The sequence below is a fragment of the Eubalaena glacialis genome, chromosome 10 (assembly GCF_028564815.1).
Source record: "Eubalaena glacialis isolate mEubGla1 chromosome 10, mEubGla1.1.hap2.+ XY, whole genome shotgun sequence".
Classification (NCBI taxonomy): domain Eukaryota; kingdom Metazoa; phylum Chordata; class Mammalia; order Artiodactyla; family Balaenidae; genus Eubalaena; species Eubalaena glacialis.
In genome coordinates, this window is record NC_083725.1 from 82,344,251 (window position 1) to 82,369,530 (window position 25,280).

The 25,280-nt window shown below is 49.5% G+C and overlaps 1 protein-coding gene across 7 annotated transcripts in view; it reads right to left on the bottom strand.

Annotated features, from left to right (window-relative positions):
* Nucleotides 1–20,222, bottom strand: part of PLEKHA7 (pleckstrin homology domain containing A7) — a 213,660-nt gene extending 193,438 nt beyond the window's left edge. For 6 of the 7 annotated variants that reach the window (XR_009702219.1, XR_009702216.1, XR_009702217.1 and 3 more), the window contains exons 1-3: nucleotides 20,068–20,222; nucleotides 19,875–19,951; nucleotides 19,723–19,780 (exon numbers count right to left, since the gene is read on the bottom strand). Coding sequence is in view for 1 of the 7 variants with exons in the window: in XM_061201502.1 (XP_061057485.1) it covers nucleotides 19,723–19,780; nucleotides 19,875–19,951; nucleotides 20,068–20,153 (221 nt within the window). In the remaining 6 variants the exon portion in view is untranslated. Of the gene's footprint in view, nucleotides 1–18,989; nucleotides 19,009–19,722; nucleotides 19,781–19,874; nucleotides 19,952–20,067 lie in introns of those variants that run through there. The other variant, XR_009702220.1, reaches the window with a different exon arrangement.
* Nucleotides 20,223–25,280: the final 5,058 nt, after the last annotated feature.

Below are 25,280 nucleotides of genomic sequence, written 5' to 3' on the forward strand. Positions count from 1 at the left end.
TTCTTTCCTTCCAGTCTATTACATCCTGTGCCCTGAATCAGACTGTTGTCCTGGGCATAGCTCAGCTCCAACTCTGCAGGGAGAACCTCGAGAGATGGACACCATCTCCTCTGGCCACCGCAAGTATTTGTATGGCTTTGAGAACTCAAAGGGCATTCAAGTACCCCTCATGGTTAGTTGGTAAGCCAACCCATTTTAATTCCCCATGGTCAATGTGGACAGGCATGATAGAAAATGTCTATTTTCAGATGATTCCCCAGAAGGGGTGACTGGAAGCCAGCATGGAGATAAATAAGGACACCATGTGGTCCCCACACTGGAGAGGAGTCTCTGGGGACACCCGAGACAGAGCACCCAAGGCCTGTGCCTCTTAGGCCATAGCAGGGAGGCACCACTCAGTGGTTGACGGGCTTCTCAGGCAGAGTCCCAAGGAAAGATTATCACAGAGTTCAGTGAACCATTTAATAAATTCATCCAACACTTATTTTCTCTCACCACACACACAAGAAAAGTAACCATGTGAAGTGATGCATCTGTTAACTACCTCGATTGTGGTGATCATTTCACAATGTGCATGTATATCAAAATGCCAAGTAATACATCTTAAATATATACAATTTTTATTTGTCAATCATACCTCATCAAGCTAAAAAAACTATTTTCTGAACACCTACTTGTTCCAACCACTATTCTAGGCACTAGAGGTACAGCCTTGAACAAAACAGGCACTATTCTGTGTCATCACAGACGTCAAATTCTAGTGGGACTACTGGGCATATACCCTGATAAAACCATAATTCAAAAAGAGTCATGTACCACAATGCTCACTGCAGCTCTATTTACAATAGCCATGACATGGAAGCAACCTAAGTGTCCATCGACAGATGAATGGATAAAGAAGATGTGGCACACATATACAATGGAATATTACTCAGCCATAAAAAGAAACAAAATTGAGTTATTTGCAGTGAGGTGGGTGGACCCAGAATCTGTCATACAGAGTGAAGTAAGCCAGAAAGAGAAAAACAAATACCGTATGCTAACACATATATATGGAATCTAAAAAAAAAAAAAAAAAAGTTCTGAAGAACCTAGGGGCAGGACAGGAATAAAGACGCAGATGTAGAGAATAGACTTGAGGACACGGGGAGAGGGAAGGGTAAGCTGGGACGAAGTGAGAGACTGACATGTACTTACATATACTACCAAATGTAAAACAGAAGCAGCCACATAGCACAGGGAGATCAGCTGGGTGCTTTGTGACCACCTAGAGGGTTGGGATAGGGAGGGTGGGAGGGAGACGCAAGAGGGAGGAGATATGGGGATATACGTATATGTATAGCTGATTCACTTTGTTATACAGCAGAAACTAACACACCATTGTAAAGCAATTGTACTCCAATAAAGATATTAAAAAAAAATTCTAGTGGGAGACAACTAAACAAGTTAAAATTCTAATATGTCTGGGTCGAGTTGAGAATTCTAAAAAAAGAAAAAAAGAAAGTAGGGTTAAGGAAATAGATTGTGCTGGGGGAGAGGAGTCAAGAAAGGCCACCTTGGCGCAGTGGTTAAGAATCTGCCTGCCAATGCGGAGGACACAGGTTCGATCCCTGGTACGGGAAGATCCCACATGCCGCGGACCAACTAAGCCCGTGCGCCACAACTACTGAGCCTGCGCTCTAGAGCCTGGGAACCACAACTACTGAGCCTGTGTGCCACAACTACTGAAGCCCGAGCACCTAGAGCCTGTGCTCCGCAACCAGAGAAGCCACCACAGTGAGAAGCCCACGCACCGTAACGAAGAGTAGCCCCCGCTCGACACAACTAGAGAAAGCCTGTGCACAGCAACGAAGACCCAATGCAACCAAAAATAAAATAAATTAAAAAAAAAAAAAGAAAGAAAGGCCACCTTGAAGGGGTGACACCTGAGCAGAGACCTGAAAAAAGTGAGGGAGCAGTAGGCTGTGGGAATATCTGAAGGAAAACATCCCAGACAGAGGGAACAGTGAGTGCAAAGGCCCTACAGCTGGTTGTGCTCACGTGTTTGAGGAACAGCAAGGAGGCCAACGTGGCTGAAGCAGAGTGTCAGGGAGAACAGGAGGAAATGAGGTAATGGGGTTTGGGGGGGAGCAAATGACACAGGGCCTTGAGGGCCTCTGTGAGGACTCTGGATTCTCTGTGTGAGATGGGAACCCCTAGGTGGTTTGAGGTGATCCAACTTCCACTGTAAAACAATCTCTGGCTACTAATACCAGGGGAGGGGGAGAGATACACGGGGACCAGCCAGGAGGGTACTGCAATAGTCCAGGCAACAGATGACAGTGGTGAGGACTAGGGTGGTAACAGGCTGTGAGAATGGTCTGATTCTTGACATATTTTGAAGCAGAGCCAGTAGATTTTAAAACTTCCCGGAAAATGTGTCTGATGCCAGGTAGTCCTGAGCTTTACCGGCTGCTTGTACTGCGAGACCAAAAGACTAACTGAATTTGGTCTACCAAGCCCCAGCACAGGCATACAAGTGTGGAAAATGCATCACTGCAGGGCTGCAGGCAGGAAGCCACGTGACTGTTTGTGTGCCAAGGGAGGTGGGGATGCTGTCACCTGGCTGGAGGGGCCTCTCCCAGCAGGACTCACCACTACTCCTACCTCCCCGCAGACCCCACCCCCATTCCACCCCCAGCCTCTGAAGGGCTGGGTGACTCAAGGGCAAACTGCTCCTGGCATTTCAAGGTGGAAGAAGAACTCAAGGAAGCCCAGTGAGGCACTTGGGGATCTGGGTCCAAGCCCAGCTCCTACCACCTCCCACTGTGTGACTCTGGGTAAATCACCTGTGTCTGGGTCTGAGTTCCACATGTGTAAATGAGAATCATAACACACCACCTTGTGAGGGGTTCTTGTGAGGTTTAAATGAATTAACATATGTATCATGCTATGCAAAAGATGGCTTAGAATCACAGTACACCAGCCATTCCCAGTTGTGAGACCTTGGACTCACAGCCTCCCTGGGCCTCTGTGTTCTCATCTATAAAATGGGGGGATATCCTGTGATAAACCATAATGGAAAAAAGTATTAAAAAAAAGAATGTGTATATATATATAAATATATATATATACACACACACGAATAACTGAATCACTTTGCTGTACAGCAGTAATTAACACAACATTGTAAATCAACTATACTTCAATAAAAAAATAATAAATAAATAAATAAAGTGGGGGAGAATGACACCTTTTAGGGTTACCATGAGGATCAAAGCAAATAATCCATACAAAGTGTTGGCCACAAAAAAGCACCTCAATGGCTGTGAAATCCCCTCCAGGCCTCTAAGTGATATTTGATCTGATCCTCTGGAATCCTCTTCCACGCCATCATCTCGTCCCTGCCAACTCTGTCCACCTTTCCCACCTGGGAGGAAGCGGAGGCATCAGGAAGACCCTTGGCTCACACTCCCCCCTTGTGCCACATTCCTGTCAGGGTCTGAGTACCAGGAGCCCGCTCCTACAGGCTCAAAGTTCCCAGCAATTTTAAACGTGGCCTCGGGCTCCAATTCACCAGAAACAGCCAGCACCTGTGGGTCATCCATGGAGGCTTTTGCTCTCTCAGTTCTGGAGGTTCTCCCTGCTGCTGGCACGGACCTCCCAGAGCCTTCAGATGAAGGACCAGTGAGCACACAGTAGGTGCCGAAGAAGTGGTTGTTCTGTGGTTACAGAAACAAGCCTGGGGCACCCTCCTGACTCAGGACTGCAGACCCGAAAAACAACACCAGGGGCCACGGTTACACGGTTCCACCTCACATGCCTGCAATGTCATTTCCACACAATTTCCATCATACCCACAACCTCAGTTAAAGTTTAAAAGTCCTGCACAAGGACCTTCAGCAGATCCTGCATATAAATCATCAACCACAGAAATAAGTCCTGAAGGCCTCAGAGAAATCAGGACGGACCAAAGAAAAATGAGGCAGAGGGCCTAAGAGAAGAGTGAAAGCCTTCTCCATTTTCCTCTTTTCTACTATGCCTGGGTGGGATTTAAGGAAGTTGGGAGGGAGAAGGAACGAGGGAGTAAAGGGTGTTACTGTCTGTCAGATAATTAAGTCTGTGAAGAATTATGATGCGCTGTGGGGAACAAAAGCCTAAATATAGAGTTTTTCCTCAAAGTCTTCTTCATTTGGAGTTACATTTAGTTCCATTAACCTGAGTCCACTAACCTATTTTCATCCCCTTATTTCTCTTACTCTCAGCCCCCGTACCCTTTCCCAGAAGCACACGGGCCTGCGAACCAGACTTCCTCTGTCGGTGGGATGGGGCCGAGGCCACCTGGCGACAGGACTTCTGCACACAGCACAGGCTGAGGAGGGACGAGGTAAGGAGGACAAGGTCGCCCTTGGCAGCTGCCCCTTAGAAGGCCCCAGCGTTTGAGCGAGGGTGAGGGTGGCTCTCGCACTTCCAGGGGGTCAGGTTTTAACTAGGTCACCCCTTGGACACTCACACCACCACTCACTCTTTATCTCCATCTCTTTCTATTTTAAGGCAGGAGTGCTGCCAGGCAGTGGTGTGGGTTTCCCAGCTTCTCCTCCTCTGGAGGCCAAGCCCTCACCTGCCAGGTGGGATGTCTTGCAGGCTTCAACCTACTTCCTCCAGCCCCACCTCTCTGGACTCCTGAGCCAGAGTTTGGGAGAGTGACCAGCACATCCAGGATATCCCACCTTCCTCCCTCACAACCCCGGGGGCTCCGTTACACCCCTCCTTAAGCCCAGATCCACACCACCCTCACGATGAAGCCCCAGCTCCTCTAAGCAGCCCTTCCCGCAGCCTCCTTCCTCTCTCAATGGCCTTGAACGTGCCACGTTCTCACCTAGCTCTGCCCATGCTGCTTCCTCTCCCTTGAACATCCAAACTCTCTTTCACCACCCAACAAATCCCTGCTTGTTTTCCAAGGTCCAGCTCAGGCTCCCCGCACCCCCCCAGGAAGCTTTCCCTGGCCACCCCTTTCTGTGGCCCTCTAATTCCCATGCTTCCCTTATCAAGTCATTTGCACAGTATCCTCTAGTTGTTGATGTCTGTGTCCCCACCAGAGAACAGGCTCCTAAGCTCCTTGAGGCCACCTAATGGCACTTTGATTCCTTAACTGAATGCCTACCATGTACCAGATACCTTCTGAGAGCCAGCAATATACCAGTGAACACAACAGACAAAATGCCTGCCCTCATGGAGCTCATATTCTAGTGATAATAATAGTGAACACTCAAGAGTACTTTATTCAAGGGACTTCCCTGGTGGCGCAGTGGTTAAGAATCCACCTGCCAACGCAGGGGACACGGGTTAGAGCCCTGGTCCGGGAAGATCCCACATGCCACGGAGCAACTAAGCCCGTGCGCCACAACTACTGAGCTTGTGCTCTAGAGCCCGCAAGCCACAACTACTGAAGCCCGCACGCCTAGAGCCCGTGCTCTGCAACGAGAAGCCACCGCAATGAGAAGCCCGCGCACTGCAACAGAGTAGCCCCCGCTCGCTGCAACTAGAGAAAGCCCGCACGCAGCAACGACGACCCAATGCAGCCAAAAATAAATAAATAAATAAATAAATAAAAATTTATTAAAAGAAAAAGAGTACTTTATTCAAGACTATTCTGAGTACTTAATGTTAATTCATTTTATCTCCACCACAATTATTATTATCCCCATTTCACAGAGGAAGAAACTGAGGCTCCATATTACATAATTTGCTCAGGATCCACAAGCTAGTAAGTGGTAGGGCTTGGATTCAAACCCAGGCAATCTTGTGCTAGACCATGCTCCCAACCACTGGGCCTTTCTGCCTCCCATAGCTGTTTTCTCTACTCTGCTTTACACATTTTGGTATCCACAGTGCCCAGGCTAGTGCTTGGCATACACTGAGAGCTCAGTAAAGGTCTGCTAAATGAAGGGACCACCCCCCCCCCAGTAATGAATGCTGGTCCCCCTGCCTGAGGCACCCACTCCTCCTCTCATCCCCACCCAGTCCAGCTCACAAGACCCCTCAGTCTTCCCTGACTCATCCAGCCACTGAATTATTGCCTCCTGGACGCTCCTCTCCATGCTGTACCTGCACTACTTACCTGACACTTAATCACACACCACCTGACCATCCTATGGCCTGAAACTGTGTGGACATCTTGTTTCGCCAGCTCCCTGATATCCCCCAGAGTACAACAAATATGGTGCCAGGCACACAGCAAAAATGGACACAGAAATACTAAACTGAATCTTGCCTCCCCTCTCCATTTTTCCATTATCACGGGAGCTATTTTTCCCCTTGCCCAGGGGAAGCAAGCCAGGGCCCGGGTCAGACACAACCTTTGCTGCAACTATATCTGAATTGCCTAAATGCATAAGCTGTAACAGCCACGGTCATAATTAGGGTGCAGCTATGGTTAAAACCAGCAAGTAGAGTGGGCCATTTTTAACCCCTTGGGCAAAATACATCAAGCTGTTCAATGCCCTCTATTAGAAAATGCCCATAACTGAGAATCTGAGCTAGGCAGTACCCACAGGTACCCTCTGTGTATATCACAAGACAAGAGTCCCTGCTGGATGTAAGTCAAGGAATCGCCCAAATACGCTTGGACCAGTGCAGCTACTACAGGAAAAAAAGACAAAATACCCACTGTTAATGGAAATACTTGCTAAAATTGATCGAACTCTAAAATGTTCTGGGGATTGAGTACTTTACATGTATTATTCTCATGCAACCAGTCCAAAAATCCCATGGGGCAGATGCCAGCGCTTGCCCCATTTTATTTAGAGGTTAAATAAAACGACGTGGCCACAAAGTTGGGCTGCCTGTGCGCTTGCCCACAACCCCAGAGCTGCCCTATCTAAAGTCTGGAGTGGAACAGCTGAACTGTATGTGAGCCTGAGTCCAGACGGAAGCACTCAGCACTCAGGGAGGTGGTCCCTCCACCTATCCCACCTGCTAACAACACCCCCGGCAGGTGCAGCCAGGGCTGGGAGGGGAATAGGCCTGAGGCCACATCCAGCTCCAGAAAGGTTCAGAGGGGCAGGGTTGGGCGGGGGGCGGGTAGGGGGGTATCAATCTTCGGTGGGAAGTAGGCCGAGCTACCAAGCCCTTTTCTCACGTCACACAAGCATGGGTCCGTCGTGGATCTGTCAGAACCCAGTGAGATTGCCCTGCCCGGAGGCCCTGCTTGTGAGCCAAGGACACTTCTGCTCCCTCCCCCAGGTGGCCAGTGCTCCCATCACCACCCCCCTTACAATAACCCTGAGGCGACTATGGGGACAGAAAAGCCAGCCACCTTCTCCCTGCTTCAGCCCACACACTGCCTCCCTCTCCTCCCACCAGGAATGTCCGAGGACAGGGGCCTGAGCAATGACCCGGAGGCTGCAGGAAAGTACTAGATGTGAGGTTTTCATGCTAACTCTCCTCAAAAGGCCAAACCTTTTCACTATGAAGAGGAGTTGATTTTCAAAATCTTCTTTCCACTTTGGGTGGGACTAGGGGAGGGAGGTGTCCATCCCTAAAAGGAGTCAGGTCCAAAGGAAAGGCTTTTGGTTAAAAGGATCTGTTTCCTCTCCTAGACCCCATGCTCCTGCCAGATGGGGGAGGAGGAGCGGCTCAGGGAGCAGGGGAACCTAACCAGCCCGTGGCTTTCCTCTGTCACTGGCACTCTGGGCAGAGAAAGATGGTGAAGACCTGGGGGCCTGCCTCAGCCAGTCTCTGAGCTCAGGATATGGTCCTCTGGACAGTCTGTGAGAGCCATTTCCAGGCACACCCTCTCTGGGAGGGACCACTGCAAAGTCCAGGGGGTTCTCTACAGTTGGATGTACGTGTGTTAGGGCAGGGGGATGATAATTCCTACCAGACCAGCCAGGGCTCCTTCCAGGAGCTGATGCAACAGAAGGCCTGACACGGTTTGCTCCCAGTGAGTCCTAGGCCAACAGCCCAGACCACATCCTTGCCTCTCTCTCCCCGGCCACAGCCCCTTAGTGACGTGTGTGAAGCTAGAGCTTTTCCCTGAAACAAAATGGAGCCAGTCTCCACAGCACGGCCCACCATGGAATGTGGTGGAGACAGGCCAAACAGGGCACAAAGGGACCATGGGGACCCCAAATAAGGACAGCTGGGGTTGATCCCACCCCTGCCACCTAACATCTGTGCCGAGAGTTCCGTAACTTCCTCATCTATGAAGTGAGGATCATAACAGGACCTGCCTCATAGGGTTGGTACGAGGGTTACATGAGCGCACACCTGTTAAGCCCCTAGAACAGCGCACATAGTGTGCGCTAGGTAAACATTTATAAAACAAACGAGTAAATAAGGACTCAACAAAAGCAACTGGCTTCTCACTGTGACAGTCCCCCTGCCCCAGCACTCAGCTTACTGCACCCGAAACCCAAGGAAAATCCAACAAAGGCCTTAAAGAAAAAAAGAATTCTCAAACCCTTCCACGAACTCAAGGAGGTAATCCAGCACCAAGCAGGTCCTCCCTGCCCCAAGGAGCAGCCTCAAAAGGCCCAGCAAGATCACTGCACAACATGATTATTATATCTTAAATCACTGTGCTCCTCAGACACATGGAGTTTCTGAAATAAAAAGAGTGTGCTTTGGATTCTAATTTAAATTACCTATCCATTCACAGACTAGGAAGTCAATTACTCTTCCCTCCCCCAAAGAACTAATATCACCTGCCCAGAGTTTTAGAAACCATATGGTGCCAAACACACCAACACATCCATGCATTCTCAGGTGAGGAGGGCCGGGGGAAAGTCGAAGCAGAGGTCGAGTGAGCTCTCTCCAGCTCCCACCTACACACCAGGGCTAAAAAAAAAAGTAATTATTCAAAGCCTCGGGAAATGGATGTAATTTCAGGTACCGCCAATTCTGCTTAGAAATACATTAATGGGTACAGGGATTATAGATATTCAGCTTCACAGCATCCATGTGTCTATTTTTTTAAAATCCCCAGGTCAAATGTGTTGAGAAATCTTTCCAAACACTCTCATGGGCAGGGAAGGGAATGATTTGCCCTCCCTGGGACGCTGACCACTGACTTTGTGTCCCTCCTCACCCCTTCAGCTTACAACCCCAATTTACTCCTAACTCCAGTCAAGCCTCTCTCCTTGTGTGCCTGCCAGTGTCAAGAGGGTCATGCCAAACGTCAGATCAACAAACCCACACTGATTTGGTTGAGCACCGACTCTGTGCCTGACACTGTCCCCAGGGAGTTGGTGAGCCATTCACGGCGCTGAGCCACAATCCTGCCCCCACCCCATCTTCCCCAGGACCAGCTCAGGAAAGACTGCAACACCAGACTCCTCTAAGACTCATCATCACAACTGTCTGCCGGGACACATTTATTCTTCTCCCACACAGAGGAAGCATTCCCATTTCTCAACTTAATTGCAGCTGCTTGCCTGCTCTGGCTATCAATGTCAATCACTCAGAACAACCCTCCCCTCACCGCAGCCCCTCCTCTGCCCTCAGGAGGATCTCTAAGTGGTCATGGGGTTCTGAGGTGTGGAATGGCTAGCCCACCCCCAAGGCAGACACAGTCCCCACTCAATGGTCACCCAAAAGACCAGCCACACTGCCAACTTGGGGGCTGACAGCATCGTCTGGGCAGAGGGGAGGAGAGCGTATTCCCAACCTCCACGGAAGAAACCAGAGGTCCCAGGGAGCCTGGCTCTCCAGGATCTAACTGGGGTCACGGGCCGGGCATTACTGATAGCTATACCCACTGACGCTCTCTCAAGCCCTTTCTCGAAGCTCCATCCAATGAATCCTGACAGATGTCCTCTCTAAATGAAAGGGCTCACGAGGCCTAAGCACCTATTATGTGCTAAACAGCATGCTAGGAGCTTCAGATGGGCCATCACATTTAATTCTCACATAACACTTGGGAGGAAAGTAGCGCAGCCATCACTGCACAGATCGGGAAGCTGAAGCTCCGAGACGTTTTCATTTTCAGGGTCCATAAGAATCACCCACGGAGCTTGTAATAATGCTGATTCCCAGTCCACCCCCTAGAAGTTATGCCTCAGCACAGAACACAGCTTCTGCTTCGTGTCTACCCTCCCTGCTCCCTCATCAAGTGTTTTAAGACAGATACCAGGGTTATTGCTTCCAAAACAAAGAGCTCAGATGCCCTGCCAGGCAGTGCAAACACTAATACTAACACCTGGGAACCCTCTCCCTGGTGGTGGTAGCGGCAGCAGGGGATGGATGGGGAGGAAACCAAAACAGCCGATTTGGAAAATGTGTCCAACACAAGTACACGAAAAATACTCATTTTCTCTCAGGTTGGACATAGCCAGACAGGGCTTCGAGGAATCATTTCTTTGACATTTAGCAACAACCATTTAGTGCCCAGCTTCCTTTTAAAGACAAGTCTCAACAAGAAAGCACAATTCTGCCTCCTGTTAGCCTGATCTCAGGAGACTTCCCCCAGGAGAACGAGCTCCTTTGATTGGGCCACATTTCCCAGGCTCCCTTTATGGGAGCAGCAATGGTTAATAGTTAATGCTAGTTATTACAGAGCATGCACGATTTGCCAGGCACTGTTCTAAGTTGGCAGTACAGTCACGGTCCCCCTTTTACAGATGAAGAAACAGCTGAAGACACAGAGAGGTTTAAGTGACCTGCCCAAGCTGGCAGCAGAGCCAAGATTTCACCCCAGGCGCCCGGACTCCAGAATCTGTGTTCTGTAACCCCCACGCAGCACCACCCCTCACCTGTAGAATTTGGGGAACCCCTAGGCAAAATCCCCGATTACGTCACTCTCCTAAAGCCCTGCTACTAGTCAAGTGCGGTACCCAGGTCAAGTTCCTACTACTCAACTCAGTGCCAGCCTCTTCAGGACGCAGACAGGCACACACATACCCTCAGCCCCAGCTCCTTCGCATTTCCTCCACTGGCCTCTCCTGCCTCGGGCTGCCCACCACTCCGCTCCACAGCTGCCTGGCCTTCCTCACACTCACCCTCTGAAGCTCCCTAGGGCGCCCTCCTCAGGCTGCCAGCCCCAGTCACCCACACTGAAACTGCCCAGTATCCCTCTCCTCTCTTGGACTGGGCACTGCTGGAGGTCGGAGACAGTGACCTCCATTCCTCTCCACATCGCCCAGTGGGGAGATCGGCATATAGCAGATGTTCATCAGAGTCTAGATGCATCCTGGATCAAAAGCCATCCAGCCTGTGGTTAAATGCTCCTCCAGCAAGGTGCTATCTGTGGACACACACAGAACCTATCCTCTCTAAACTCGGTTTGGAGAGGACAGGATTATTGCAGAGGTTACTGCCTTAACCTACAATACTGCTCTGCTTCCACACCTCCCGGGACGGAGATAGTCTCATCTCTCACTTCACCCAAGGGGAGAGAACACAAGAGGCTGTGCAGCCTGGGCCCACGCACAGGGCTGGAATGGGATCTCTGCTCCCTTCATCCCCCGAGCACACTGCCCACCTCCCCCCAACCCCTCCCCGTGCTGCAGTGTTCCAAGGAAGCACAGGAGGTAGCCAGCAGCCCCTGGAAGAGAATGCATGCTAACCTCACGCTGTCAGACCTCAAGAGGGTGAGGGTTTTGCCTTGGCAGGAAAAGCCCCTGAAAAACCCTGAGAACACTGACTGTGACGTTGGAAACACTCTCCTGGCAGAACCTTGAAAGAGAAAGCCTGGCTCTAAGCAGGCTTAAGAGGCTCATCAGCCCCTAAGCTATGGTCAGCTGACATCTGGGGGAAGGTCGGGGGATCTACTCCCCCAGAGCACCAGGGACCCAACCCACTGCCCTGCCTGGGAACCATCTACCCTGCCCATTGTTTTTCTATCCTGCGGGGGACTTTCTGAGGGAGGCCCAAGGGGGCGTCTGCCTCAGGGTCATCAGGGAAGGTACAGAGGACCAGTTGTGGGGAAGAGACTGTAAAGGGAGGATTCAGGACAGAAGGAAAGGCGCGATGGGAGCCAGAAGACACCTCGCACCATGATAGAAACAGTACACAAATTTGTAGCCAAAAGGACCCGGGTTCAAGTCGCAGCTCCTCCACTGATGTTCTGGCCTTGAAAAGATCTTTTAACCCTTCTCCCACCCCCCTGCCTCAAATGCTTGCTTGATCTGTAAAATGAGGACAAGAAAATAATAAAAATACCTGCTTCTAAAAAGAACGTACGTGTTTTTCAACAATCAAGCACCACGGAGATTATTACTGTTGACATCTGTGGCCCAGGCAGCACCAGACAATGTCTGTCCTTCAGCTGTCAGAGCCGATAACCAGGTGGCCACCCAGATTAAGGATCAGACATCTGTGCAGCCCTCTAAATGCCCAGGAAAGAGACGAACCAGGAGCCGTTTTCATACCTCATTACTCAGGGATCTTGGTCCCCAGGTCCCGACAGCCTGGACAAGGTACCCATGGCCTTGGGACAGCATAGCTGCTGTTGGACAAGGTTACACAGTGGGTTTTTTTGTTTTTAATTAATTTATTTATTTTTGGCTGCGTTGGGTCTTCGTTGCTGTGAAGATCGAGAAATAAATGTTTTGACAGCCACTTAAAAACAACAGACAAATAGAACCATATTCCCCCATGCTTTTCCCTCTGCCAATATTTACTTAAGACACCCTGCCAGTCTGCTGAGATGCTGCTGTCTTACACTGAGCAAAAAAGACTCAAACCCATGCTCTTTTCTGAAGACACAGAAAACTAGAGTAAGCACCTCACTAAATCACCAAATAGTTCCCATTATGCAGTGCTTTCTTAAATAAGCTCCTTTTCCCAAAGTCCTCGATTTAGGAAGCCCAAAATTTACTCCCATAAATATCAAGAGAATGATACCTACACTCACCGTCTTCACATACGCACTGCACTGCAAATCAGGGGTCACACCCTCACCACCCACCCACTGTCCTTTCCCTGAAAAAAAGAGCCTTAAGAAGCAAATTGCCACCATTTGTCTTAAAGAGGTTTTCCCAGATCTTTTCTAGGTTGGTTTTGAGACCGTGGCACAAATCATGGCTCTTAGTCCTCCCTCCGGCTCTCTACACAACACCGCTCTTGTTCCTTTTGCACAGAACCTAACATTTCAATCCATGAGCCAGTTTTCACCCTTGATAAAACAAGCAGGAAATGAAATATAAAGTGTGGGATTAGGCCAAGGCTTGCCAAGCTGGGAGAACCTTTTCTTAACCTTCAACAACAAGAGGTTTCAGAATTTCCCTTCTAAATAGATGTAAGCTGCTAGTTTCCCAGAAATTCTTTGTGGAACTGCTGCTTTCTGGTTTGAAATAAAGTTGCTGGGACTGCTGTTCCCAGCAACACCTCAATGAGAAAGATGACAAATACTCGAAATAGCAGGCTGGCACGCTACAAGAAAAATTTCACTACCATGAAGTTCAACATTTGTCTGGGGAGGAACATGTGGCAGACAGGACAGATTTCTTCCTGGGGTACCCTGGAAGACTATCCCTTGAATGATGGCTTAATTAAACCTCAAGAGGGCAGCTTCCTGGGCCATCCAGTATTCACAGGCTTCTACACCTGGTACCTATGGCCATCTGGGGTCCCCACCTGGACATTCTGTCACCCCTGGCTCAGTCTTCACTCCCTAACTCCTCTTCTCTCCCTTTCAGACTGAAGGATGGGCTTTTAGAATAAAAAACACACACACTCTAGATATTTAGCATTATTCCAGAGGAGTAATCCTTCTGAAGGAGGCTTGAAGCCTTGGTTCACGCTTGGTCTCCACTCCCTGCCTCCATAAGATGGGTTCTTAACTGCCCACTCCCAGCGCCCTGGAGCACCAAGCCCTGCCCAGCACTGCTGCTCCTCACTCCTGTCCAGGGGGCCTGAGCACTGGCACCCTCACCCTGTGGTGTCTCGGAGTGAGGCATGATGGTGGTGATCCAGCCTATGAGGTCAATGCCCTGATGTTTGCATTTAAAGCTTTATATTCCACAGTATAGAGATGAACCATAAGATTTATGCTAATACTTTAAATTTCTAATTTTTTTAAACTTAGACTGACATTAAATAGCAAATAGAAATGCCATAACAAGTTAAGGGAAAGCCAGCAGAAGAAAGGAGAGCGCTCTATACTTTAATACCTTTTTTTTTTTAAATTGATTTATTTTATTTATTTTTGGCTGCATTGGGTCTTCGTTGTTGCATGCGGGCTTTCTCAAGTTGCGGCGAGCGGGCTTCTCACTGCGGTGGCTTCTCTTGTTGCAGAGCATGGGCTCTAGGCTCGCGGGCTCAGTAGTTGTGGCTCACGGGCTCTAGAGCACAGGCCCAGTAGTTGTGGCGCACGGGCTTAGTTGCTCCGTGGCATGTGGGATCTTCCTAGACCAGGGCTCGAACCCGTGTCCCCTGCATTGGCAGGCGGATTCTTAACCACTGCGCCACCAGGGAAGCCCTACTTTAATACCTTTAATGGCACTTTTTTTTTTTGAACAAGAGACCCTGCACTTTCATTTTGCACAGGGTCCTGCAAATCAGGTTGCCAGTCCTGCCCCAGGATCTGCTGCGATCCAAAGGGCTGGGTAGGGGAAAGTGCCCTTACTCCAAGCCTTACTCCAGCACCCACAAAGAGAATGGCACCTACACAGCATGGCCTGAAAGGCTCCAAAGCTAAAACTGAGGGGGACTTAAAGTTAGAAGAGACCTTGTGCAATCAGCTGTTTCCCACCAGGACCCTGGAGCCAAGTTACAGCAGACACCAAGGCCTGGCAACCAGAGAGGGAGGGAGGCCTGGTCCAAAGGCCAACAGATGTCCTGTTCCCCAGACGCACAGCATACAGTTATGAGGTGAAGAAGACAAAGGAGGCCAGGTTCCCGCTTTGAGTGCTGTTCTTGACACCAAGCAACTACATCCAAGAAGCCTGAGGGCCAGGCACCAGTCTTGACAGGTGTGGTTCCTGGCCGCTTTTCTTCCTTCACCTTGCCCAGTTTCCCCTATTCCCCTGATCTACTTCAATAAATACCAAATGCCTACTCAGTGCCCAGTGCTGGGCTGGGCACCAAAGTCTCAGAGGAGGCAAGACCCCTCCTCTCTGCCATTCATCCTCCTTATCGACTAGATCTATTCAAAGCCTGCTGTAGGGAGAACCCAACCCACAGGGTTTCATGAAACCCTGAAGCCCAGCCCACTGTAACACTCTAGCTCCCAAGGCCTCTTCTAGAACTTTTCCCTCATGGGTTTCATGTTTGAAAAGGTTGTGTCTGTCAAACTGTTTTTCTAAGTAATAATGGGGAATTCCCTGGAGGTCCAGTGGTTAGGACTCCATGCTTCCAACTGCAGGGGGCACGGGTTTGATCCCTGGTCAGGAAACTAAGTTCCTGATAGCCACGTGGTGCAAAAAAAAAAATTAATGTCTTCCACTTCTTACTAATCAGAGACATGCACCACCGCCAGACAGCACAGGACACCAGGGCTGCTGCCCTTCCAAGGCACTTCAATCCCCAGCAAAACAAAGAAGAGGTGCGGCCACGTGAGCCCTGGGCAGCTTGACTCAGAGCAGTGGCACGTGGCACACAAGGCTCCTTCAAGTATCAACGCTGGCTCTCACCTGTGATCTGGGGTAGAAGCCACCACCACCATGGTGACCATGAAGACCTACAGTCTAGTCCCAGCTCTAACACTTCGGCCAAATCACTGAACCTTCGTGAACCTGAGTTTCATCATCTGAAAAATGGGATAATCCCCGATCTGCTGCTTCTAGGGACTGTTAGAAGGATCAAATAAGAAAAGGTACTGGAGAAAGCCAACTGCCCTTTGCTGCCTGAATGCCCAGGATCATACAAGATTCCACATCAGTAAAATGGGACTAGTAACAGTTACTACCTCATCAAGTTGTTGTGAGAATTAAGTCAGATAATAGCTATAAAACAGTTCCTGGCATTCTTCAAGGACTGAGAAAGATGAAGCTATTACATAATCGCTACTACTACTATTGCTGTTGCTGTTAATGACACTATTATCACAACTTGTTACCTCGCTAAGAGACTCATGGGAAAGCAAATAAGTTTTAGAGTACAAGAAGTCTTCTTAGGAGATATCAGCATCACCTAGTCTAGAATTGGGAGAACCATGTTTTGTCCCAAGTTAATCCAAAAATGAATCAAAAGTGCAGAAATCAAAACTAAAATCCACCTGCCTTAGCTCAAGGTTTTCTGCTTCAAGAAATTTTTCTCTGGAAAGTATTCAAACACCTGCTAAATATCAGGAGCAACTGATGCATCCTGAAAACCTCACACAACTCTCTGGTCCGAGGATCCAATGGGGAAAATAAAAACAGCTGTGCCAATGCTTTGTCCCTCTAACTGAGCCCTATTAGAGGAGGAGCAAAAAAAAAAAAAAAAAATTGAACACTCAGAAATGCTCGTAGCAAATCTAAGAAAGCAGAGTGAAGCAAAACATTTTTTATGTGGGGAAAAGGAGAACAATTACTCCCAAACCCTTAAGTCTCTCAAGAAATTGTCACGGGAGGTAGGAAATATAATCAGCTGCCACAGGGTCTCAGCTTCCCCACATGGTTCACCTTTGAGCGTGGGGACACTGTCACATCCTGCTTTCCCCTAGGCCTGGGAGGACACAGCCTAGGCCCTGGGGGGTAGGGAGCCAGAGCTTGCTGTAAGATGATCACCAGGGACTTGACACACAGTTACCATAGAAGAGTCAGCAAAAGACAGGAAGGTTGGGAGGCTGTGACTATGGCCTATAGAGTCCTACACACCCCTCAAGTCCCCCAGCCCAAGACTTTGCTAGTACCTCATGAAAAAGACCGAAACTATCAGACAGGAACACCCACCTCTCCCCTCACCAACCCTATCAACCTCCTTACATCAGCTCTGGCACTCAGCCCTTCCTTTCCACAAATGGATGAAATGCCCTGTTCCCATCTGAGACCAGTGAGACTTAAGCCCTGGATGCCTTCCCTCCTACCTTCTCTGAAACACTGCTCCAGTAATTGTCCCATCTCTTTCCTGCATCATCTATTTCTCCATCTCTTTTGGATCATTCCCATCCAAACAAAACACGCTCTACAATCTCCCTCTAAAAAAACCACCCCCCTCCAAATGTACATCCTCTCCAGTTCTCAGCTAGTTCCTCAACTCCACTCTGTAACAAAACCACCTGAAAGATTCACCTATACTTACTGACTCCATTTCCTTACCCCATGTGTTCTCTTCCACCTGTTCCACTCAGGATTTGTCCTTCAGGCTTCTGGGAGCCCTCATTCTCCTGGGTTTTCTCCTACCTTCTCAGTCCTTCTCCTTTGCCAATCTCCAAATGCTGCTCTGTCCCAAGGCTTAGGTCATCTTTTCTGTCTACACTCTTTTCCTAGGTGATTTCATCTAATCCTGTGGCCTTGAATAACACCTCTAATGCCCAAATGCATATCTCCAGTCCTCTCTCTTTCCTGGGCTCAGATTCACACATCTGACTAATTGATATATTCACATCTCAATGTAACATGGCACAACGAGATCTCATGCTCTCCCCCACCCCAAACCTGCTCCTCTCGGCCTTCCCATCTCAATGATATAAGCACCATCCACTAAGGTGCTCAAGCCCCTGGGAGTCATCTCTGACCCTTTTCCTTCTCTCGCAGACTGCAACCCAGTCACCAAGCCTGAATCTAACCACTTCTCTCCAGCTCCGATGCTACCTACCACCCTCAGTCAGGCCATCAATGATGCTTGCCTGGACTACAGCAATAGCCTCCTACTACTATCCCTACAGTTGCCCACCTACAGCCCACTCTAGAACAGGCAGAGAGACCATTCTGAAAATGTAAATCAGGTAATTCCCTGCCAGTCCAGTGGTTAGGACTCAGAGCTTTCACTGCCGGGGCCCAGGTTCGATCCCTGGTCGGGGAACTGAGATCTTGCAAGCCGCCAAAAAAAAAAATTAAAAAGTAAATAATTCGTGTCACTCCTTACCCTGGCTCACAAAGCTGTGTACCATTCAGCTCTCTCCTGTCTGTAACCTCTTCTCCTGCCACCTTCTCCCTTGTTCACCACATTCCAGACACACCGGCCTTTCTGCTCCTTGAACTCGAAGCTCTTTCGTGCCTTAAAACCCTTCCACTGGCAGTTTCTCTCTTCCGGAAATGCTCTGCCATCTCATCCACACAAGGATGGCTCTTCCTCATCATTCAAATTTTACCTTAAATGTCACCTATTCAGAAACAAGAACACTAACCTCCCAATCCAACCAAACCACCCAGTTACTTATCACATCATCTTATTTTAATTTTCTGCATAGTAGTTACCACTATCTGACATTATTCTTGTTTGTTTTTTTCATTTTTCTGCTTCCTCCCCTCCCCCACTCAATTGCAAGCTCCCTGAGCAGCCGACCAGTGAGTGTCTGCCTCTTCACTTCTGTAGTCCCAATGCTTACAACAATGTGTGGTACACAGGAGAAATCTAATAACATCAATGGATGCAGTTATGAGCCAGAGAGGCCCACTGACCAAGAGGTTTGAGGTCCCAGCCAGCTCCCCAACTTCTCTCTCAAATACAAATGTGAGGTAGGAGAGCAGAACCACAGTCACAGGGCTAGTGCTCATTTCTATAAATCTCATCCATCAGGATTTCAACCATCTGTCAGAGCCCAAACCGGGAGGGAAGCTCTGGGATGTTCTGGGACCATCCGAGCTTCGAATATGCTGTTCCACTACTGACTAGCAGTGTTTTAGTTAGTGAAGAAAGGAATTCTGACTCAGAGTCCCCCAAAATACACCAACCTCTATCCTTTGCCTAGTTTATTCATTCAGTGAACAAACATTTACCGAGTGCCTACTCTGTGCCAGGCACTGGGGCAAAGGATCAAAAGCAGTTTCTGACCTCATGGAGCTCACCTGCGAGCAGGCACAGGGTTGCAGAGAAACGCTGCAACCCAGGTACACGCCCAGAGTGGGAAATTAAAGACTACACTAGTGTTAGCGTCAGAACGGCGCCTTAACTCACCGCCCCTCGATTTCATTTCTACAGACCTCGGTCTAGGGTACCTGACGACTGGGGCAAGGCTCCCGAGCTTCGGCGGAAAAGCCACTGATTGACTAGCAGAGGCAGGAGTGATAGTCCCGGTAAAGCGCCAGCTGAAGACACCGAGTGGTCGAGGAATGCTATTGGCTGACCGGTTCCCCTCCCCAGCCCCACCGCTCCCCCGCAGGCCTGCGCTTTGGAGAAGTGGGGCTGCGGTGCCGACCTTCCACCACCATCCCGGACAACGCGGCCCAAGAGGAAGTCCCCCAGACGAGATGCCCTTCGTCTCTTTCCCCACCCCCCTCTCCTCCCCAACCCCAGTTGCCGGACCCGGGTCAGAACCCCTACTTCTGCTCTCCCCACCCCGGGCCATCCCGGCCCCGGCACCCGCCAGACTCCGCGCAGCCCGAGACCCCAGCGCGGAGGTGTGTCCGACCCCTCACACCAGCGCCCCAAGCCCGCCCAATCACCGCGTCCCGGGCGCAGTTTGAAGACCCGGCGCCCGCATCGGGCCGGATACCGGACCCCCGCCCGGGCCCCCCTGCGGAGATGCGGCCCCCGCCTCGCCTCCCCCTGGAGCCCGCCACACAACTCAGGCACAAAATAGCCCACATGAGTGCGGCCGCGGCGCAGTGCGCGCCAACTCGCCGGACCCGCGCGGGAGGAGGGGGGGCGGCGGCGCGGCGGGAAACGGGTCGGACCCCGAGGCACAGGTGAAGGCGCGGCGCCTCCGTCACTCACTCGATGAAGTAACTGGCGCCCTCCTCCGTGAAGCCCTCCTCCCAGCCGCGGGGCAGGTCTGTGGAAACGCGAGAAAAGTCCGGTCAAACTTGGGCCACCCAGGCGCACGACCCCCTCCCCCGAGCGCCCCACCCCGCCGGCCCGGCGCCCACCTGAGCGGATCATGTGGCCGGAGTTGACGGGTTCCCCGGTGCGCGGGTGTAGCCAGGTCGTGCAGCGGAGCCGGTCGCTGCGGAGAGAGAGATGCACCTGTTAGCGCCGCCGCCGCTCTGGGGGCGCTCGCCCGGCCCCGCACCCCCGCCCGGCCCGCGCCCCAGCCCGCGTCCCCGCTTTCCCGCGCCGCACTTGATGAAGAAGACGCGGCCGTCCCGGCACACGCCGTAGGACCAGTGCTCAGGTAAAGTGTCCCGCCCGACCGCCGCCGCCGCCATGTTCGCCGCGCACTGAGTAGCCGCGGCCGCCGCGGGGAGGGAGGGAGGGGGCGGAGGCGGGGGAGGGGGCGGTGCGGGCGGCGTGCCGGCGGGCTCGGCCAGCGCGGGCCCGGACTGCGCCCCCGGGCGCTCCATTGCGGCGCTGGCTCCTCGGGGCGCGGGCGTACGGCGGCCAGGGCCCGGGCTGGCAGAGTCCCGGCACCGCCGCTGGAGTTCGCCGCTGCACCCGCCCGCCCCAGCGCGGTAGCCGCGGCCTTTGTCCCCGCGCCTTCCCCGCCCCCAGCCCGCCGCGCGCCCCTTGGCCCCTGAGGCCGCGAGACTCGAGCAGGGCGGGGGCCGCCTTCGGGGCGCGGCGGGCCAACTCCTGAGACAGGGTGCTCCCCGAATGCGCCGGTAAACCCCACCGGACCCCCACGACACAACTCTCTCCAGGAACTGTACTTCTTTCTGAACCATGTAAACCTCAACAGGTTACTTCCATATTCCCTCCGAGCCTCGGTTTCTTCCTCTGTAAAATAAAGTTAGTAATAAATACTACATGGGATTGTTCTGTAGATTAAATGAAATAACAGTGGTGTAAAGTACTTAACTGGACCCGGGCACGTATAGGTGCTCTGTTAATCCCAGGTCAGCCATGATTTCATTTCCCCAAGTTTGCAGCTGGCGTATGAAGCAGGAGGGTGCAGGTCATCCCCCGACACACCAACACATAGCCCTGAAGTTGGAAGGAATAACAGGTCTCTGCCTTCAGTTCTTATCAAGTGACAGACAGGTGCTGAGAGCTGTGCTGCATCTCATCCATCTTTAGAAGAACAGACCCTCCAGGCGGGTGGGAGGTGGGGGTGGTCTGTAGTGGGGACTCTGGAAGCTTCTTTGCATGGCTGGAGGCTTCTCAGTCTTTGGTCTCATCTCAGCTCCTGGGGGATCCCTCCCCTGACCTCACTGTCTAAAGGAGACCCTTCCCCTCCTCCACTCACTGTTCCTTTACTTCTGTGCACTTAGTTGACATTCTTATTTGTGTGTTTGTTTATTGCCTTTTTGTTGTACATTATCACTCATACACAAACACACCAGTAAAATGTCAGCTGGATGAGAGGAGGGACCTTGTTCTGTCTCACTCACTGCCATATCCCCAGTGCCTGGAACAGTGCCTGACTCATATATATAGTCAATAAATGCGGCTTGAGTGCATGAAAAACACTCCACCCTGACATCCCTGCACACTAAGCATGGACAGAGAGGAAGCTGGGCTCTGGGAGATGTCAGGTCCAGCCTTTGAGGGACATAGGAGGTAGTTGGTGGGATGCAGCTCACATGAAAGTGAGACTGTAGGCTAGATTCAGAAAGGCGCCCCACTAATAAGAACCTACTGTATAGCACTTTACTCAATACTCTGTAATGACCTATATTGGGAAAAGTATCTAAAAAAGAGTGGATATATGTATAACTGATTCACTTTCCTGTACAGCAAAAACTAACACAACATTGTAAATCAACAATAGAGGAAAGAAAGGAAAGGAAGGAAGGAAGGAATATGCCCCAGACAGGTAGAATTTGGCTGGACCCTGAAGGACTGGTCAGATTTGACTGGGAAGAACGCATCCCAGAGGAGAGGGATGAGAGAGCAAACATGGGATTGTGGAAGGGGTATGGGATGTTGAGGAGACCATAAAGGTCCCTTCCTTAGGAACAGACAGTGGTGTTTGGGAAGGAGGCCCATATGAGTTAAAAAGAGGGAGCTGTGATTGTGGAGGACCTTGAACACCTGTCCGAGAGGACCTTGAACACCAGTCCGAGAGGGCCTTCTCCCTTTGAGGAGATTCTTGAGCAAATTACAAGGGGAGAGTAGTGTCTTTGTTGTTAAACATTAATTTAAAAGAATGCATTAAGTGGGCAAAGGACATGAACACACAGTTCATAGAAAAGTAATACTTTTTTTTTATAAATTTGTTTATTTTTGGCTGCATTGGGTCTTCGTTGCTGCAAGCGGGCTTTCTCTAGTTGTGGCGAGTGGGCTTCTTACTGTGGTGGCTCCTCTTGTTGCGGAGCATGGGCTCTAGGTGCATGGGCTTCAGTAGTTTCAGCATGCAGGTTCAGTAGTTGTGGCTCGCAGGCTCTGGAGCACAGGCTCAGTAGTTGTGGCACACGGGCTTAGTTGCTCCGCAGCATGTGGGATCTTCCCGGACCAGGGATGGAACTCGTGTCCCCTGTATTGGCAGGCGGATTCTCAACGAATGCACCACCAGGGAAGCCCAGAAAAGTGACACATTTAAACAAATGAAAGAATATTCAACCCCCTCATAATAGGAGGAATGCAGATTAAAATTAAGGTAAGATTTTTTAGTATCAGATTGGCAAAATTCACTTTGTAGAGAAAGACATTCTTGTTCATTGTTGGTGGGACTATAAAACAGTTGTCTCATTGAAGGCAATTTGGCAACAGCTATTATAATTTAAATGCATATATCTTTTGACCTAGCAATTCTTCTACTAGAAATTTATCCTACGTTAATGCTCACAGAGGGGCACAAAGACATGTGTACAAGAGTATTCACTGCAACATTGTCAATAGTTACAAAAGACCAGAAACAACCTAAATGTCTATCCCCCCAAAATGGATTTGTATGGTGACAGATGTTAACTAGATTTATTGTGGTGATGTTTTGCAATATATACAAGTATTGAATCATTATGTTGTACGCCTGGAACTAATATAATGTTATATGTCAATTACACCTCAATTTTTAAAAATGGGTTAAATTATGTCACACTCCTACAATGGGTTGCTATGCAGCTGTTAAAAAGAATGAGATAGATCTTTATGTACTGGTATGGAATACTCTCTGAGATATTAAGTGAAATGCAAAACGCAGAACTGTGTATGTGGTATGCTGCTATTAATATATGGGTGCATCATGGCTTAATAAGATACCCTTAATTTGTGTCCTGCCTTCAGCAACAACAATATGGCATCCATCCATGGACTAGAGTGCTTCTTTGGGAGCTGTGGGATCCAGCACTATATGCCAAGGGACCCAGGAGGAGTCTCACCCACACATATTTCAGGCAATAGACATACAAACCTTGGTCCCAGCTGTGGACCCTGAGGGGCCCACGAACCAACTGCAGCCCCTCTCACACACAGTCTCGGAGCCATGGCAAACCCTGTCTTAGAAAATCACCCGCAGACAAGAGGGTCTTTGTGGAAGTCCAGGTTTGGTGTAAAGTTCCAGCACACCACTGGAGCAAAAAAATACAAGTTTGGATGCGTTGAAAAGGGCAGTTAGTAAAAACTAGAGGAGGGAGCTGCTCTTTCAAATGCAAAGAAAGCAACACAAAACTTCAAGGAACATGACAAATCAGTGAAACATGACACCACCAAAGGATCACAATAATCTTCCAGTTACCAATCCCAAAGACATGGAGATATGCAATTTACCCAGTAAATAATTCAAAATAGCTCTGTTTTGGGACTTCCCTGGTGGCGCAGGGGTCAAGAATCTGCCTGCCAATGCAGGGGACACGGGTTTGAGGCCTGGGCTGGGAAGATCCCATGTGCCGCAGAGCAACAAAGCCCGTGCACCACAACTACTGAGCCCACATGCCACAACTACTGAAGCCTGCACACCTAGAGCCCGTGCTCTGCAACAAGAGAAGCCACCTCAATGAGAAGCCCACACACTGCAACAAAGAGTAGCCCCTGCTCACCACAACTAGAGAAAGCCCGCGTGCAGCAATGAAGACCCAACACAGCCAAAAATAAATAAATAAAAAATTTATTTTAAAAAATAGCCCTGTTTTAAGGAAATTTAATGAGCTACAAATAATAAATGCTGGAGAGGGTGTGGAGAAAAGGGAACCCTCTTACACTGTTGGAATGTAAATTGTTACAGCCACTATGGAAAACAGTATGTACATTCCTCAAAGAACTAAAAATAGAGTTGACATATGATTCAACAATCCCACTCCTGGGCATATACCCAGATAAAACTATAATTCAAAAAGATACATGCACCCCTATGTTCATAGCAGCACTATTTACAATAGACAAGACTTGGAAACAACCTAAATGTCCATTGACAGATGAATGGATAAAGAAGATGTGGTGTTTATATATAATGGAATGTTACTCAGCCATTAAAAAGAATGAAATAATGTCATATACAGCAACATGGATGGACCTAGAGATTATCATACTAAGCAAAGTAAGAAAGAGAAAGACAAATACCATATGATATCACTTACATGTAGAACCTAAAATAAGACACAAATGAACCAATCTATGAAAGAGAAACAGAATCAGGGACCTAGAGAACAGACTGGTGGTTGCCAAGGGGGAGGGGGAGGGGGAGAGGATAGGAGTGGGAGTTTGGGATTAGCAGATGCAAACTGGTATATATAGAATGGATAAACAACGTCCTACTGTATAGCACAGGGAACTATATTCAATATCCTGTGATAAACCATAATGGAAAAGATATGAAAAAGAATATATATATATGTATAACTGAGTCACTTTGCTATACAGCAGTAATTAACACAACATTGTAATTCAACTACACTTCTATAAAAAATAAATTAAAAGAAGAAAATATTCAAAAAAAAGTTAAAAATAAAAAAAATGAAATTCATATGGGGACTTCCCTGGTGGTCCAGCAGTAAAGAATCTGCCTTCCAATGCAAGGGATACGGATTCGATCCCTGATTGGGGAATTAAGATCCCACATGCCGCGGGGCAACTAAGCCTGCACACCACAACTACTGAGCTCACGCACCACAATGAGAGAGCCCGCATGCCGCAAACTATAGAGCCCATGCTCTCTGGAGCCCATGCACCACAACTACAGAGCCCATGCACCCTGGAGCCCACACGCCACAACTAGAGAGAGAAAACCCGCACACCACAACTAGAGAGAAGTCCAAGTGCTGCAACGAAGAGACTGGGCGTGCCGCAACGAAAGATCCTGCATGCTGTAACTAAGACCCGATGCAGCCAAAAAAAAAAATAATAAAATTCATATGGTACCAAAAAAGACCCTGATTAGCCGAAGTCATCCTGAGAAAGAAGAACAAAGCTAGAGGCATCACACTTTCTGATTTCAAACTATACTACAAAGCTACAGTAAT